Source organism: Rhinatrema bivittatum, chromosome 5 (genome assembly GCF_901001135.1).
Source record: "Rhinatrema bivittatum chromosome 5, aRhiBiv1.1, whole genome shotgun sequence".
Taxonomy (NCBI): domain Eukaryota; kingdom Metazoa; phylum Chordata; class Amphibia; order Gymnophiona; family Rhinatrematidae; genus Rhinatrema; species Rhinatrema bivittatum.
The window spans coordinates 220,526,495-220,545,009 of record NC_042619.1 but is presented as its reverse complement, the minus strand read 5'-3'; the positions used below and the strand labels follow the sequence as shown (position 1 = coordinate 220,545,009).

Below are 18,515 nucleotides of genomic sequence, written 5' to 3'. Positions count from 1 at the left end.
TTCAAATAAAAAATATTATAACTTGAAGGTGGACTTGATTTACCATTTCCTTGCACGTTGTATACGTGGATATTTTCTGATGTGCAAGGCACGTTGCTTCATGTCTAGACTTCAATTACCCCAATATTGACTGGGTAAATGTATCATCAGGACACGCTAGAGAGATAACTTTCCTGGATGGAATAAATTATAGCTTTATGGAGCAATTGGTTCAGAAACTGACGAGAGAGGGAGCAATTTTAGATCTAATTTTCAGTGAAGCACAGGACTTGGTGAGAGAGGTAACGGTGGTGGGGCCGCTTGGCAATAGTGATCATAATATGATCAAATTTGATTTAATGACTGGAAGAGGAACAGTGTGCAAATCCAAGGCTCTCGTGCTAAATTTTCAAAAGGGAAACTTTGATAAAATGAGAAAATTGTTAGAAAAAAACTGAAAGGAGCAGCACAGTCTAGATGTATTCCACACATTAAGAAAGGTGGAAAGAAGGCAAAAGGAGTACCGGCATGGTTAAAAGGGGAGGTGAAAGAAGCTATTTTAGCCAAAAATTGGAAGGATCCAACAGAAGAAAATAGGATAAAGCATAAATGTTGGCAAGTTAAATGTAAGACATTGATAAGACAGGCTAAGAGAGAATTTGAAAAGAAGTTGGCTGTAGAGGCAAAAACTCACAGTAAAAACTTTTTAAAATATATCCGAAGCAGAAAGCCTGTGAGGGAGTCAGTTGGACCGTTAGATGATCGAAGGGTTAAAGGGGCACTTAGAGAAGATAAGGCCATCGCGGAAAGATTAAATGATTTCTTTGCTTCGGTGTTTACTGAAGAGGATGTTGGGGAGGTACCCGTAATGGAGAAGGTTTTCATGGGTAATGATTCAGATGGACTGAATCAAATCATGGTGAGCCTAGAAGATGTGGTAGGCCTGATTGACAAACTGAAGAGTAGTAAATCACCTGGACCGGATGGTATACACCCCAGAGTTTTGAAGGAACTAAAAAATGAAATTTCAGACCTATTAGTAAAAATTTGTAACCTATCATTAAAATCATCCATTGTACCTGAAGACTGGAGGATAGCAAATGTAACCCCAATATTTAAAAAGGGCTCCAGGGGCGATCCGGGAAACTACAGACCAATTAGCCTGACTTCAGTTCCAGGAAAAATAGTGGAAAGTGTTCTAAACATCAAAATCACAGAACATATAGAAAGACATGGTTTAATGGAACAAAGTCAGCATGGCTTTACCCAGGGCAAGTCTGCTTCCCCTTTTTGAAGGAGTTAATAAACATGTGGATAAAGGTGAACCGGTAGATGTAGTATACTTGGATTTTCAGAAGGCGTTTGACAAAGTTCCTCATGAGAGGCTTCTAGGAAAAGTAAAAAGTCATGGGATAGGTGGCGATGTCCATTCGTGGATTGCAAACTGGCTAAAAGACAGGAAAAAGAGAGTAGGATTAAATGGACAATTTTCTCAGTGGAAGGGAGTGGACTGTGGCCGACCAATGGCAGCGGTAGCCCCTGATACATAGTAAGGGCAAAGGGCCGTCGGTGTCATTTTGATTACTGGCAGCCAACGGCCCAAGCCCAGGAGATCGCTCCCGGACTGCTCCTGGACCCCTGCTGGACCACCAGGGACTTTTGGCAGATCTTGGGGGGGGGGTCAGGAGGGTGGGGGGTTGTAGTAACTTAATTTGGCAGGTCTTGGAGGGGGGTCAGGAGGGTGGGGGGTTGTTAATTAATTTAAAGGGTTGGGATGGGGTTTTTTTTGGGGGGTTCCCAGAGAAAGATAAAAGTTTTCTGATCTGGGAGTGGTCCGAAATGGCCCTCCCCAGACCCGAAAACAAAATGGGGAGAAAAAAAAAAAGTTATGCACTCCCCTAATTTGCTCCATAAGACGCACAGACACCTGGGAACAGAGCCGGTTTAGCACACCATATTTTTTTTTTTTTAATTTCCCCCCCTCTGAATCCTAGGTGCATCTTATGGTCAGGTGCGTCTTAGGGAGCGAAAAATACGGTAAATCTAAATGGGGGTCTGAAGAAGAGGCCTGTTTGGTCTGGAAAGGTGCTGCTACATACTTTCAAAGGGGTGAATACATTCGGTAAAGTAAAATGTCAGTTTCCATAGAGGTTCATATTCAAAAGCATTTAGCTGGATAGTTCAGAAGTTATCCAGCTAAATAAAGTTTGGGGCATTTATCCGGCTAAATTCTAGCCAGATAAGTTAGCCAGCTAGAATTTCGACAGATAGGTTAGAAGCGTTCTAGGGTTAGCTAGCAGGAGTTGAGTTAGCCAGATAAACTTATCCGGCTAACTTTAAGATAGCCGGATATATTCCTTAATATATGGGCTAAATTAGCCGGATAAGTTTATCTGGCTAACTAGCCAAGCTACACAGCAACTGAATATGAACCTCCATATTGCTGGCAACCATCAGCTATTGTTGGTGAAATGTAGTTTATGCAACCACTACTAGAAGCCAGTGAGCATCATAAGGGTCTTTGCTGCATTTTTCAAAATCCTTTCCTGGAACAAAGGGTGCACAATTTAATTTTTTTTTCTGCTGAAAATGCAGAGAGAAAAGTTTAGCCTTAGCACAGCTCTTGGGATTAGCCCCTCCCCCCCAAAAAAGAAATCTCTACTGTAATAATATATGTTTTGTTGCTGTTGCTCTAAATTGCTGAATTCGGTTTTCCTGTTTTCTATTTCATCCATCTAAAAAGCCACAATTGAGATCTCTGTTTCTTCCCAGGTCATTGATATGCCCGAGCACCATCCTGGGGATATGGGAGGAACAATGAGACTGGGAAAAAGGAGAACTGTTTTCAAGACAGAAGACTCAATCTTAAGTAGGTTATATTCGATCGTCCACAAGATATGTTCCTCCATCTATAAGAAAATCTGAAGGTCGATATTCAGTGTCATTTAGCTGGATAAGTAACGACTTGTCCAACTAAGTGATGAGCAGGAAATAGTTGTTTTTTGGGGAGGAACTACTTATCTAGTTAACAGAGCCAAATAGGTGATGATATTCAAACTTATTTGGGTATGTTAAACAGATAAGTTAGATCTGCTAAATAGCAGGTCTAATGTTAGCCAGATAAAACTTATACATCTAACTAGCGATTTATTCAGGGATATTCAACAGCATAGCTGTTCTGCTGAATATCCCTTGTGATTTAGCCAGATGCGTCTTATCTGGCTAACTCACTTAGCCTGTAACGCTCGCCCTACCACCGACAGCCCACCGCCGGCCACGAGACCAAAAAAGATTACTTACCTCAGCGCACAAGCTCCGATCCGCGAGCTCCGACCCCCATCCAGGCGCGCACCCGATGACGTCACAGAGATGCGACCGGGAGGGGATTTAAATCCCGGCGCGATCTCCAGGCGCTCTCTTCACGGCCTCCAGCCGACCACGCGTCTCCATCCACCGACGCCCGCGACGTAGGAGCTGGGAGCCAGGGCCGCGCAGCCGGCGCCGGGACCTATCGGGGTAAGGCCTGTAACGCTCGCCCTACCACCGACAGCCCACCGCCGGCCACGAGGCCAAAAAAGATTACTTACCTCAGCGCACAAGCTCCGATCCGCGAGCTCTGACCCCCATCCAGGCGCGCACCCGATGACGTCACAGAGACGTGACCGGGAGGGGATTTAAATCCCGGCGCGATATCCAGGCGTCGCGCGCCGAAGGAGCGCGACAAAGGGGCCTGCCCCTTTGTGCGCCCCTTAGTGCAGCCCCGCAGAGCAGCCCAGTAACCAAGCCTCCATCCCAATCGACTTCTTGGGTAAGCCCAACACAGCCTCACAGCTTATTTAAGGCAAAGCCCTTCCAGTGGGCCTAACCCTTTGTTGCTTATTGCGCACACGGTAGTAGACCCACATAGGGAATCGCTCCCTCATCTGGATACCACTAGCCTAGAGTTCCCCTTGCCTACTGGCTACATGCTCACTCCTCCTTCCACCATGCACCCCCTAACTATTCCCATCCACCACAACCAAAGGTGGAGAGCACCTAAGCTCCCCACACCCCACCATAACCGCCAGCAGAGACTCAGGCCCATCATGCTGACACCCGTCACCCAATGCCTTGGTCTTGCCCTTTTCTCACTCACGCTGCTCAATGCACAATCCATATCCAAGAAAACGCATATACTCAATGACTTACTATCCGACTCAAAACCGGACATCTGTGCCATCACAGAAACCTGGTTAAAACCCACCGACACAGCCCTAATCAACCAGCTTCCCATCCAGACCTACGACATACTGTCCATACCCAGACGCAAGAAAAGAGGAGGAGGTCTCCTCCTAGCAGCCAAAAAAACGCTAGGTTTAACATTACAGACATCCAATACCACAGCAAATATCGAATTCGCATTATTCAACTCTAAACATCTGACCATCGCACTAATCTACGCTCCCCCCCGGCCTTCTGGAATCAGACCCTTCACCAATCATAGAACTAACAGCAAAACACTTAAACTCCGGAAAACCGACCATCTTGATGGGAGATTTCAACCTCCACGTGGATGTACAACCTCATTCCTCCAACTGCAAAACTCTTCTCTCCTCCCTCAACCATATGGGCTTCAGACAAATTGTGAAAGAACCCACCCACAAAGCTGGTCATACTTTAGACCTTATCTTTATAAACGAAGGACTCTCATCCCCACACCACCCCAACATGCCTTGCGGTACCGTGGACCGACCACCGTATCATCTCATCAATGTTAGAGATCTTTAAATCTCCTCCCCAAACAAATCAAAACATCACCATATCGGTCAGGAAACAGTGCTCAGGAGATCACCTCAGTAAACACCTAACCAAGGAACTAATGAATCTGGACCTCGCCGACGCCAACTCAGCAACATCTTCATGGATTAACATAACTAACAAGATAGCAGATCAAGTGTGTCCCATGACAACAAAATCTATCAATCCGGACAAAGACAACAGGAAACCATGGTTCACCACAGAGCTGAAGTCACGTAAACACGAGCTCAGATGCAAGGAAAACCAATGGCGAAAAAGCCCATCCACAACAACCCTCCTCACCTACAAAGCATGCCTCAATTCATATAGAAACGAAATCAACAAAACCAAGAAAGAATTCTTCTCCAAAAAGATACACCACTTCTCATTCGATTCAAGAGCCCTCTTCTCCTATGTCTCAGCACTCACCAAACCTCCCGGACCTAGCATCCCAGATGACCAAGCTCTTAAAAAAGCTAATGAACTAGCCGAATTCTTTGACAACAAAATCACCTCACTCGTAGCCCCTCTCAAAGGGCCATCTCTGCACACAAGCTACGCAAGCAACCACAGCCCACAAACTCCTCAACCCAACACATACACAGCAGCACTCGAATCTCTTGAACCCACGTCCACCTTAGAAATAGCGAACATCCTTAAGAAGATAAAACCATCCTCTCACCCGCTAGATCATATTCCATCAAACCTTCTGAGTTCAATCCCCGACATCATTGCCAAGCCAGTGGCAGACATCATCAACCGTTCCCTTGCTCAAGGCCAAGTTCCCGACAACTCAAGTTGGCAATGCTCAAACCTCTCCTCAAAAAACCCAACCTTCCCCCTTCGGATCCTGCTAACTACAGACCTATAGCAAACCTTCCTATGTTGGCTAAAATCATGGAGAGAAAGTGGTTAACAGACAACTCTCAGAATTCCTTGATGACAACAATATCCTCACCACTAACCAGTTTGGATTCCGGAAGACAAAGAACACCGAATCTCTGTTAGCCACACTATCGGACAACATTATCTTCAATCTGGAAAAAGGCCAACCTTGCCTCCTCGCACTTCTGGATCTCTCCTCAGCGTTCGACACCGTGAACCACTCTAGCCTACTACAACGGCTAACAGACATCGGCATAACAGGAGCAGCTTTCAACTGGTTTAAATCCTTCCTTGAGAACAGAACATACAAAGTCAAGATAAACAACAAGGAGTCCCACCCCATTCAATCCAAAATGGGGGTACCACAAGGATCCTCACTCTCCCCCACCCTCTTCAACATCTATCTCCTCCCACTCTGTCATCTACTTACTAACCTCAATCTAATCCATTTTCTATACGCGGATGACATACAAATACTCATCCCTATAACGGATACTATACACAAAACCATGGATTACTGGAATAAATGCCTCTCAACCATCAACGATCTACTAGCCAGTCTCAACTTAGTCCTAAACACAAACAAAACGGAAATTCTTATAATAGCTCCGGAACAATCTGCCCCAACCACCGCCTGCAATCCTCTAGACACCTCAGGATACACCACCTCTCCTCAAGTGAGAGATCTGGGTGTACTCCTAGACAACAGACTCAACCTCAACAAATTCGTAAATAACACCACAAAAGAATGCTTCTTTAAATTACAAGTTTTAAAGAAACTAAAGCCACTTCTCCGCTACAGGGATTTCCGCACAGTACTCCAGGCCATCATTCTCCCGAAATTGGACTACTGCAATTCACTCCTGCTGGGCCTTCCCGCCTGCACCACCAAACCCCTCCAGATGGTCTTGAATGCCACAGCAAGAATTCTCACCAACGCCAAAAAAAGGGACCATATCACCCCGATCCTCCAGCATCTCCACTGGCTCCCCATTAAATACAGGATACAGTTCAAAACCAGCATGATGATTCATAAGGCCCTACAGAGCATCTCTCCACTCAACTTAACCTTCCAGCTCCAACTACACACTTCTAAAAAGCCAACCAGAAGGGCATATCAGAACAGAATGATCACCCAACCAGCAAAATCCTCCCTGAGGAAACGCGCACTATCCACAGCGGGCCCTTCGCTCTGGAACTCACTACCACCAGACCTCCGCCTTGAGCCGTGCCATTCCACGTTCAAAGTGAAACTCAAGACTTGGCTCTTCCTACAAGCTTTCCCAGAGAACTAAGAGCAGGAAGAATAACAACCCTCCCATCCCACAGCAATTTTGTAATGTTTATTTGCTTTATTTATGTGTTCTTAGTAGATCTTAGTTTGTATTCTACTTTATAATAGATTAACTGTTCTATATGTTCCATGTAAACCGCCATCTCGGCGATAGTTATCTCTGTTATCTGTGAACCGGAGTGATATGTATATTATACAGGAACTTCCGGTATATAAAAACCAAAAATAAATAAATAAATAAATATCGAGCCCCTGAAGAGGCTTGTCATATTGTAAAATAGACATTTATTTGTCCCTTTTGGGATCTGCAAGCCGTGCGGTCACACAGGGTGCCATGCTTTGGGGAGGAGTAGGCAATCTTTTTGAAGTGGTGTGCCAAGATTTAAATCAGGGATAGGTAACTCTAGTCTTCAAGTGCCACAAGCCAGTCTGCACCCTGACTAACATAAATCTTGAATATTATTTTAATTGAAATTAATTTTCAGTTAAAATATTCACGAGTTTTGTAAAAATATGATTGAAATTGGTATGTTTTCTCGTGTAATAACAAAACAAAATTATAAAAAGCAGAAGAGAAAAATGTCTCTTAACTCCCTCCCCCTCCTCACCAAATCATCCCCTATTTGGAAAACAAAACAGGCCAGGCTGCTATAATAAAATGTAGTCCTTAGCTTACAGTCTTTTGCTAAAAGTCCTGAAAGTTGTTACCAAAGTACAAAATTCAATACACGCTGGAAGAATGTTGCATTGATGTTTTGAATCTGTGGACAATAATAAAATGTTTTATTCTTTTTTTATATAACCTGCCAAATAATTAATTTTCTACAACAGGCTCTGAAGCCGATAACACATTGTACACTGCGGCACGTTTGACATTTCTAACATGGCATTGACAGTGAGATTAAGACCGCCATACCCATTTAGTCAGCCCATGTCCCCTACTTCAGACCCTGCACAATGGCCTATTTTGCTCTGGGTCCTCTGTGCTTGTCCCAGACATTCAGCTCCAGCACGGTTCATGACATCCTCCCTCCCCCCACCCTCTGCTTGGAGGCCGTTCTTGCATTTGCCTTCCTTTTGCGAAGAAATGCTTCCTAATTATTACTCCTGAGTTAGCCCTTGCCCCTTTAACGTGTGTTTCCCTCTTTCACGTCTAGGTGTGAACTTTGGTGCATGCTTTAAGTGTTTCAAATAAAAGAATGTCTTCAAATTTCTCTTCAGTGGGTTATGCACTATTTATCTACCAAGAAACAAAACGGAATTATAGTCTTCCCAGCAGGATTTTAATACTGTCGTATTTCATCTGTAAATGTAACCGTGAGCATGTGACTACAGAATGTACACCTCCACTGCAATTGATGATGCCAGAGTTTTTCCTGGTGCGGTTCCCTCTCTTGTGCCTGCATGAGCATAGAATGGTTTATTGAATTCATTCACGGGGGAGGCAGAATGAGGGGAGATGTGACGGCAGATTTACAGGCCTGCTCTTACCTGTGCTGCCTGGATATCACTTCAACCAGACTTCCAAACTGAAATGAAACGTTTTGGTGGCTTTAATGAAAATACTGCTGGGCTTTTCCTATTAGTTATTTTATTTCTTACTTTTGCTGAAGTAATTCTTCTCAGTTCCCGCCCGGCCCTCCCCCTCTAGAGTAGCTCAAAGGGCAGTCATGACACTTCCTGCCACAAAGTGATCCCTCAGCAAGACTTCATTCCTGCCTCCTGTGTGACATCAGCGACTTCCTGTCTACAGTGCGAACTCCCAGTACTAGAGTACCCTGAGGTGGGCGATGGGAGGAGGGAACGAAAGAAGGTGGAGCCTTAGATCAAACTGACGTTTGGGACATGCGTGCCTGGCTGTTTATCCTCCCTTACTTTCCTAGAAGGTGATCTGCAGAGAGTGAGGCCTTGGGCAGCTGGTGTCTTCCTGGAACCCAGCCCACCTCGTCCCTTGGTTTATATCATGCAGTGTTAGAATCCGGTTGGGTGTCATTGTTGGGGCCAGGGATGGGAGGAACTTGCCTAAGTCCTGCCCAAATGGAGCTTCACCATCTTCACCTGGAGATGGTGAAATGCATGACCCAGTACATGTATAGGGGCAGACAGGTGTGGGGGAAAAAAAAGAGGACACTAGGCTAGGAGAATTTAGCACTGTGGTAACAGGGTTTGAGAGAGGGACGACAGACTCACTGTGTCACTCTTCAGGCTGCACAGGGAGGGAGACTTCTGTGTTGCCTGGTCCAACCTTGGCGAGGGAGAGAGAGAGATAGTAGCACTATGGGGCCAACCTCTATTTGATGAGCTTCCCTCTCCCCTTGAGGAGCTGCCTAAACCCCCCCCCCCCTCTTGAGTGAGACGCAAGTGGACCCTTCCCCTTTTATGGAGCTCCAAGGTCCCCCGACCCCTGGTGCAGACGAGAGCCATAATGTGGCCCTGTTTAAAAAAAAAAAAAAGTTTACCGACCTCTGTGCTAGACCTTGGATGCTACACATGCCTCCCTCCTCACCCTGGAATATTTGTGCACGCATGTTTTAATAACTTGGGACACAGTTTATCAGAAGTTCTAGGAGGCACAAATATTAACACACAGGGACAACCAGCTGTGTGTCTGAAAGCCAGAGAGATGTCCTGTATATCAGCAGTTTCATGTGAGTGGGATTTATACTGCCTCTAAGGCCATCCCCTGTTCCGTCCACCTCATTTTAAGGTTTCTTCGTATTATAATCCCTTTTTGATTGTGTACCTTCCCTGCTGGCCGAGGCTGCACATGCCTGGAATGAGTTGCGTGTTCATGTCAGCAAAGAGAAAAGAAATGAAGCCTTAAGTGGCTGCCCAGCCTTTTGAGAAAATTGGGGTTACTTGTCTTTGTTTCTGCCTGCAGCTCTGGCATGGTAGTTACAGCAAACAGTTTAAAAGTAAAGCATTTTATATTCAGAAGCACACATACCGCATCCCTTTCACACGTAAGAATTGTCCTTCAATCCAAATCTCACACTTACCACCTTTGGTAAAAAAAAAAAAGTTGAGCGGCAAGCCTAAGTGAAGGGAGGTGAGAGGAAGTGGCAAATATGTAAGAAAAGGTACAGAAAAAAGAGGGGGAAAGGAGGAATAGATGGGGTGGTGGCAGAGCCTTGATGAGGGCACTTGAGAAGGAGAGGAGGTGAACAAAGTGGACAGAGGGGAAGGGAGAAAGAACACGAAAGGCTGAAAGAAAGATGAAGAAAGACAAGATAAAAAGGGTGGACAACTAGGGGCACGTAAGGAGTGATGACTTTTACAGGGGAGAGGAGGGAACTTTCTAAGGTCAAAAGGGTAGGGATGCATAGAACTGATTTACAGGGAAGGTGGCGGCAGCAATAAAGTGTAAAGGAATTCAAGAGGGCCTGGGACAGGCGCAGAGGACCCTTGGTTCCTTGAAGTGGTTAAGGGATTCTCACAGGACAAGCAGGATGGTAGTCCTCACATATGGGTGACATCACAGGATGGAGCCCAATCACGGAACACTTTTGTCAAAGTTTCTAGAACTTTGACTGGCACCTACTGGGCATGCTCAGCATGGCAATAACCCTGCAGCTAGCAGGGGTCCCCCTTCAGTCTTCTTTTTTCCGCTCAGCATTAGCCACACTGTTAAGGAGCTCTGCAGAGATTCCTGCCAGGAATTTTCCTCACGGAATTACTAAAAACTTTCTTACACCACGGGGGTCCCTCCTTCAACTTTTTCAAGCCATGGTACTCCCGTAAGTTTTTTACCCGTTTTCGGTCGATTTCCGTCGAGTTTGGCCCTCGCAGCCTACTGGCCATCGACCGTACCGCGGCTCAAATGTTTCAAGGCCATGGCGGCAGGGTTGCGTAGGTGCCCAGATTGTAGCCGCACCATGTCTCCTCCTATACAGAGACTTCCGCATGGTTTTACAAGCCATCATACTCCCAAAGCTGGATTATTGTAACTCTCTCCTCCTAGGCCTTCCAGCATGTACCATCAAACCACTTCAGATGGTCCTGAACGCCTCTGCAAGAATTCTATCAAATGCCAAAAAGAGAGATCATATCACCCCAATTCTCCACCATCTCCACTGGCTTCCAATTAAATACAGGATCCAGTTCAAGTCTTTAATGATGATACATAAGGCCTTACACAACATCGCACCTCTCAACCTAACATTCCAAATTCAATTACACACATCTGTGAAACCAACCAGAAGCGCCTATCAGAACAGACTAATCACACAACCTATGAAATCCGTTCTGAGGAAACGTGCATTATCCACAGCAGGCCCTTCACTTTGGAACTCGCTCCCTCCAGACCTTCGTTTAGAACCATGCCACTCTACATTTAAAGGGAAACTTAAGACTTGGCTTTTCAAACAAGCTTTCCCCTAGAGCCAAGAACACGAAGAAAAGTCTTTTCAAGCCCACAACGAGTTATTCAGATCTATTTTTTTCTTCCTTTGTTAATCAGAAATTTACACATGCTGACTTCAATGTAAAACTTATTACTTTGTTTTTGTTCAATGTAAAACTTCTTTTATTCTGTTCTATGTAAACCGCTATTTGTAGCGATAGTTACTGTTCTTTGTGAACCGGGGTGATATGTATATTATACAGGAACCTCCGGTATATAAATTAATTTAAATAAATAATTTAAATAAATGTCCATAACAGACCTTCATAAGGTCTGTGTCATGTGTCTTGGTTGTGAGCATGATGTCCTTACCTGCACCAAATGTGCCCTAATAACACCAAAGGGTGGCAAGGCCAGAATGGAGAAGATGGAACTTCTCTTCCGTGCTCAAACCCCGACGCCATCCATTGCATCGACGTCATCTGAACCGGCACCTTCCACTTTGCGCCAGCATGGACCACTGGCCGGTGACTGTCCGGCGTCGATGACTTCTCAGCCTTCAACTACCTCTACTCCCCCTCAGGACCGAGGGGATCGTAGAGAGAAACATTGCCATCGACATCGGAAGTCTCAGACCATCAAGGGAGTGAAATCATCGACCTCGCCATCGTCTGAGCCACCGTCGAAAAAACCCCGTCCACAAAAGGCACCAAACTTTTCTGTGACCGGATCACCGAGGCAACCCTCACCCGGACGGGTTTCGGGAGCCGCGACTCCGCCTTTAACGGTGGTCCCTCCAGCTATGCCTCTGCCTCCTTATTCCCTTCCGGAGCCGGGGCTGATTGCTCCAGGTCTCCGTGAAGAACTGGACCGGATGGTTCAGGAGGCCATCGATAAGGCGATGCATCGACTCCAAGTTCCTCCGGCACCGACACCGGTGCCGATCGTGGAACCGACCACCGACCCGATTCCAGCAGCGTTGGCACTGCTACTCTCAAAGATGGAAGCACTTATTGCCGCTTTTCCACCGATGGATCCCGGGTCACCGATGGCTCCGGTGCCTTCTCCGCTTACTTTGTCATTGGGAGGAGAAACACCGTTCCGCATCCCTCCATCGGGGGTCCTACCGATGCCTCAGCCATCGATGCCGATTCTGGACCTCCGTGCCCTCAACAAGAACTTCCATCGAGAAAAGTTCAAAATGGTAACCTTGGGTTCTCTTCTTCCTCTTTTGCAAAGAGGAGACTGGCTCTGCTCTCTAGACCTCCAGGACGCATACTCACATATTGCGATAACTCCATCTCATCGCAGATTCCTGAGATTTCTGGTAGGCCCCAAGCACTATCAGTACCGAGTGCTTCCATTCAGCCTGGCATCTGCACTACAAGTCTTTACAAAATGCCTCGTAGTAGTTGCAGCCTTCCTCAGGACTCAAGGTGTTCACGTCTACCCCTATCTAGACGATTGGTTGATCAGGGCTCCCATTCAGCAAACTGCTCTGTCGTCCTTACATCTTACCTTACACACTCTGATTTCGCTAGGATTTCTCGTCAACTACGACAAATCCTTTTTAGTTCCATCTCAAACTTTATCATTCATAGGGGCAGACTTGGACACCTTGCAGGCAAAAGCTTTTCTGCGTCGTCAGCGAGCTCTCACTCTCGTCTCTGTCGCACATCAGCTGCAGTCTCAGCACCGCATGACTGCACGCCACTTCCTCATCCTGCTGGGACACATGGCGTCCTCAGTTCAGGTTACCCCAATGGCCCGCTTGGCCATGAGAGTCATGCAGTGGACTCTAAGGTCACAATGGACTCAATCCATTCAGCCCCTGTCGACCATTGTCCATGTCACCGACTCACTCAGTCAGTCTCTAGCCTGGTGGAAAAATCAGATCAATCTCCTCCAAGGCTTGCCCTTCCAGGCTCCAGATCCTCAAATAATTCTCACCACAATGCTTCCAACCTCAGCTGGGGAGCCCATGTGGCCGAACTGCAGACACAAGGATCTTGGTCTCCAGAGGAAGCCAAATACCAAATCAATGTCCTGGAGCTTCGAGCAATCAGATATGCTCTCAGGGTATTTCAGGATCGCCTGTCCAATCAAGTCATCCTGATTCAGACGGACAACCAGGTGGCCATGTGGTACATCAACAAACAGGGAGGGACGGGCTCCTACCTTCTGTGTCAGGAAGCTGCACAGATATGGGCGGAGGCCCTCTCCCACTCGATGTACCTCAGGGCCACTTACTTGCTGCAAGTGGACAATGTGTTGGCAGACAAGCTGAGTCGCACCTTTCAGGTGCAAGAGTAGTCTCTCAACCCCTCAGTGGCGGACTCGATCTTCCAACAATGGGGTTACCCTCATATAGATCTCTTTGCGTCACTTCAAAACCGCAAAGTAGAGAACTTTTGCTCTCTCACTCGCAGCCAACACTATCAACCATGAGATGCGTTATCCCTCTCATGGGCGACCAGTCTCATATATGCATTCCCTCCACTTCCACTTCTCTCAAAGACTCTCGTGAAGTTACGTCAGGACAAGGGAGCCATGATTCTGATAGCACCTCATTATCCACGCCAAATGTGGTTTCCAATACTTCAGGATCTCTCCATTCGCAGGCACATTCCCTTGGGAAAGGACCCACTTCTGATCACTCAAAATGACGGGTGCCTACGCCACCCCAATCTTCAAGCCTTGTCCCTGACAGCCTGGATGTTGAAAGGTTAATTCTTCAGCTACTTAATCTTTTGGAACCTGTTTCCCGTGTCCTGATTGCTTCACGGAAGTCTTCCACGAGAAAATCCTAGCTTTACAAATGGAACAGGTTTAAGTCATGGTGCTCTTCTCAATCTCTTGACCCCTTTACCTGTCCTACCACGAAGTTTCTAGATTATCTCTGGCACTTGTCAGAATCCGGTCTAAAAACTTCCTCCATCAGAATGCATGTCAGTGCGGTAACCACCTTCCATAAAGGTATCAGGGACATTCCTATTTCAATACAGCCCCTTGTAACACGTTTTCTGAAGGGCTTGCTTCACCTCAAGCCTCTGCTGCATCCTCTGGCCCCTTTTTGGGACCTCAGCCTGGTTTTGGGTCGGCTCATGAAACTACCATTCGAGCCTCTCCAATCCTGTGATCTTCGCTATCTCACATGGAAAGTGATTTTCCTTTTGGCAATCACTTCGGCTCGCAGAGTTAGTGAGTTACAGGCACTAGTCACCTATCCGCCTTACACTAAACTTCTGCAGGTCCGGCCAGTACTCCGCACTCACCCTAAGTTCTTACCTAAGGTAGTATCGGAGTTTCATCTCAATCAATCCATTATACTACCTACCTTTTTTCCCAGGCCCCATTCCAATTCAGGAGAACAGGCTCTGCATACCCTTGACTGTAAACTGGCTCTAGCGTTCTACCTAGACCGTACAGCTGCCCACAGGAAGAGCACTCAATTGTTTGTCTCTTTCCACTCCATCAAATTGGGGCAGCCTGTGGGTAAGCAGACTCTATCCACCTGGTTAGCAGACTGCATATCCTTTTTCTATCAGCAAGTGGGCATTCCACTTCAAGACCATGTTAAAGCACACTCTGTGAGGGCCATGGCGACTTCAGTAGCACACCAATGCTCGGTGCCGCTTCCTGACATTTCCAGGGCTGCCACCTGGAGTTCCCTCCATACCTTTACAGCCCATTATTACTTAGACAAAGCCGGAAGACAAGATTCCATCTTCGGCCAGTCTGTCTTGCACAACCTATTTACAACTTGACGTACCAACACCCTTCCGCCTGCCCGGTACGGTTCAGGATGCCCTCCGCCAAATTCCACCCCAGTCCTAGTGCCTTTGCACACCTGGGTACATTTGGTGCATTCTCGGATATCCTCAGCTCAGTACTCACCCATATGTGAGGACTACCATCCTGCTTGTCCTGTGAGAAAGCAAATGTTGCTTACCTGTAACAGGTGTTCTCGCAGGACAGTAGGATGCTAGTCCTCTCGAAACCCGCCCGCCACCCCGTGGTGTTGGGTTCGTTACGTTTCTTATTTTATTTTTCGGCACTTCCTGTAGCTTTTTAAACAAGACTGAAGGGGGACCCCTGCTGGCTGCAGGGTTAGTGCCATGCTGGACATGCCCAGTAGGTGCCAGTCAAAGTTCTAGAAACTTTGGCAAAAGTGTTCCATGATTGGGCTCCATACTGTGATGTCACCCATATGTGAGGACTAACATCCTGCTGTCCTGTGAGAATACCTGTTACAGGTAAGCAACATTTGCTGAGTCAGAGGTCAGCTGGGATCTGTGGCACTGTGGGGTTGGGGCCTCATCTGCTGCCATATTCTATCCTGTATTTCTCTGTCTAAGGGAGAAGGAGGGACATAAGACTGTGGGAGCAGAGAAGTCGTCATGAAAAGAAGAACACATGCAAGGGACCATACAAAAGGGAAGCGCCCAATTGAGACTGTGCCTCAGATAAGGCAGGGGAAGGACATACACGGCACTATTAAGACTAATACATTTGTATTGGCTTGTTGTACGTGGCTATGCTGAAGTTACTCGGAGTCCTGAGTGAGGCCATCGAAGCCTAAACGTGTGTATCAGCATGTGCCAGTCGGGCCCAGTCATGCGACCAGCCTTCGGATGTTTTACACACATTTCTTTTGGTTTCCGCAACTATACCGCACTCCTGCATATTTTGTCCACATTGAGCTTGTCTGTTTTTTTTTCCCCCTCTTTCTTTAGGGAAACTTTATGGTGATGCTCCTTTTGTAGAGGAAAGACACAGGCATCGGTATGAGGTGAGGCTTTTTAACATTTTATGACATTGATAGACAGTATGGTTTGAGGAATACTCTCAGTCTCCTTAAAGGCCTTTTTTGCAGCATGTCTGGAAAAAGCCACATTTACTTGCGAATATCTCTGTATTATATATTCTAACAGTATTAAGAGCTCTGGGGTGAGATTTGCATTGGGTCTGTACATGCCCCGAGGTAATATCCTCACCGGGAGCAGTAGGAGGGGCTGCAGGCTGCAAGGGAGGAGTGCCAACATCTGCATTGCAGGGTCAGTGAGTGCGGTGGCAGTGCTAGCAATGGAAGGGCTGGTGGGATTCTCCGGGCCCCACCAGCATAAGAAAGCAAAAAAAAAAAAAAAACAGAAGCAGAACTGGGGTTTCGAGCATCCCCCCCAGCACAAGAGAAAGTGAAACAGTGGCGCTAGCAGGAGAAAGGTTGGTTGCGGGTTCCTATGCCCCATCAGCGCACGGGAGGGAGAGAAGAGCATTGGAATACACAGCAGAAGGGCTGGTGGAGTTTCCCAGGCCCACCAGCTGCAGGAAGATGACGTTTTAGCCCAGGGTGAGAGGGGATTAGGACAGGGAGGAGAGTAAGAGGGGAATGCAGAGACAGAGTAGATAGGGGAGGGTAGGGGGAGAGTAGAGTGAGGGGGAGGGGGAATAGTGGAAGAGGGGGGAACAGTGGAAGAGGGAGGACAAGAGGGAATAGAGTACACAGGTCCCCAACACACTCACCCCCACTCTCCTATCCTCCACACATACCACCCACTCCCCACTTCCTCCCTTTTCTCCACACACATCCCCTCCTACCTCCACATACACCAATTCCTCCGTTACTCACATATGTACACCCTCACACCACCGACTCTTGCTGTCTGTTACACACTCAGTCTCCCGTACTCCTTACCTGTACACACACACAGAGACACACCTCTATATACCATGAAGTAGACACACAACACACAGAGGAGGGAGTGGGGGGTGAGGGCGGTGCATGTTCTTCTCCACCCAAACCATCTCACACGTCTCACTCCATCCCAGTCACACACCTCCCTACTCCAAACTCACAATCCATAGCCACCACCCACTCATACCCCGGCCATGCATCCCCTCAGGTAAATAGGGGGTGGAGGGAGAATAGGGGGAGGGGAAAAGTGGAACATATGAGAGGGAGAGTTCACACCACCACCACCTATACCTCCCCCCCACATTCACATACCCTTGTAAGCCTTCTGGCCCTCACCCTTCCCCCACGCCTTCCTCACTGACCCCCACCCCCACAGACAAGACAGGACAGTGAAAAATGTACACATCCAGCTCATGGAGTCATAAAACTGGCATTTTGAAGTTGCCATGCAATTATCTCTCTCTCTTTTTTTGGGGGGGGGGTAATTCCCTTAACATCCACACATTCTGAGTCAAGGGTGGGGGAGGGAAGAAAAAGGAAGTGGCAGGGCAAAGAAATCTATTGCTCTCTCCCCGCCTTTCCTTGCCCTGCACAGCCAATCCTTGCATTATCCACCCAACCATGAACACGGAATCCAGAGCGCAGAGCCCACACTGGGGGTTTGATGAGCGAAGCCCCCTAGTAATAAAAACATTATTTTTTCATGTTATTGCTTTGCTTTGTTGTTTTCTGTAGGAATTAAAAAAAAAAAAAGTGAAAGCGTTAAGCTCCTCTTATTCTTGTTTATGCATGGCAGACGTGTGTGACTTACTTGGTGCTTTCCCCCAGCTGCTTCATGATTCGGCATGCCAGCTGGTGCTTGCTTGAAGTAACATTGTTACATGGTTGTGTAGGTTCATTGAACACAACCTTCTAATTGATTAATACTTCCTCTAGGTGTGGTAACCTGGGCCAGGAGGGCCCCAATTAGCTGGATCACTAGTTATCCAGCTATCAGGCCGATTCAGTAAAAGTTGCGGGAGAGCCGGCGAGCGCCCGCTCTCCCAACGCGCGCACAGACCACTGTCCTGTGCGCGCGATTCAGGAGGGAACAACATGCAAATGAGGGCCCGCGGTAAAAGGAGGCGCTAGGGACACTAGCGCGTCCCTAGCGCCTCCTTTTTGACAGAAGCGGCGGCTGTCAGCGGGTTTGACAGCCGACGCACAATTTTATAGGCGTCGGTTCTCGAACCCGCTGACAGCTACGGGTTCGGAAAACGGACGCCGGCAAAATTGAGCGTCTGTCTTCCGACCCGCAGGCTGCGGGCAGATTTTTTTAAATTTTTACTTTTTTTTTTTTTTTTTTTACTTTTGGAGCCTCTGACTTAATATCGCTATATTATTAAGTTAGATGGTGTTCAGAAAGGCAGTTTTTACTGCTTTTCGGTACACTTTCTGGTGCCGGCCGAAATTAACGCCAGCCTTTGGGCAGGCATTAATTTCTGAAAGCAAAATGTGCGACTTGGCTGCACATTTTACTTTCTGTATCGTGCGGGAATAACTAA

The 18,515-nt window shown here is 47.1% G+C and overlaps 1 protein-coding gene across 5 annotated transcripts in view; it reads left to right on the top strand.

Annotated features, from left to right (window-relative positions):
- CTPS2 (CTP synthase 2) overlaps positions 1–18,515 on the top strand; it is a 428,947-nt gene that overhangs the window by 280,827 nt on the left and 129,605 nt on the right. For all 5 annotated transcript variants that reach the window (XM_029603286.1, XM_029603284.1, XM_029603287.1 and 2 more), the window contains 2 exons: positions 2,752–2,848; positions 16,013–16,068. In XM_029603286.1, coding sequence (XP_029459146.1) covers positions 2,752–2,848; positions 16,013–16,068 — 153 coding nt within the window. The remainder of the gene's footprint in view (positions 1–2,751; positions 2,849–16,012; positions 16,069–18,515) is intronic.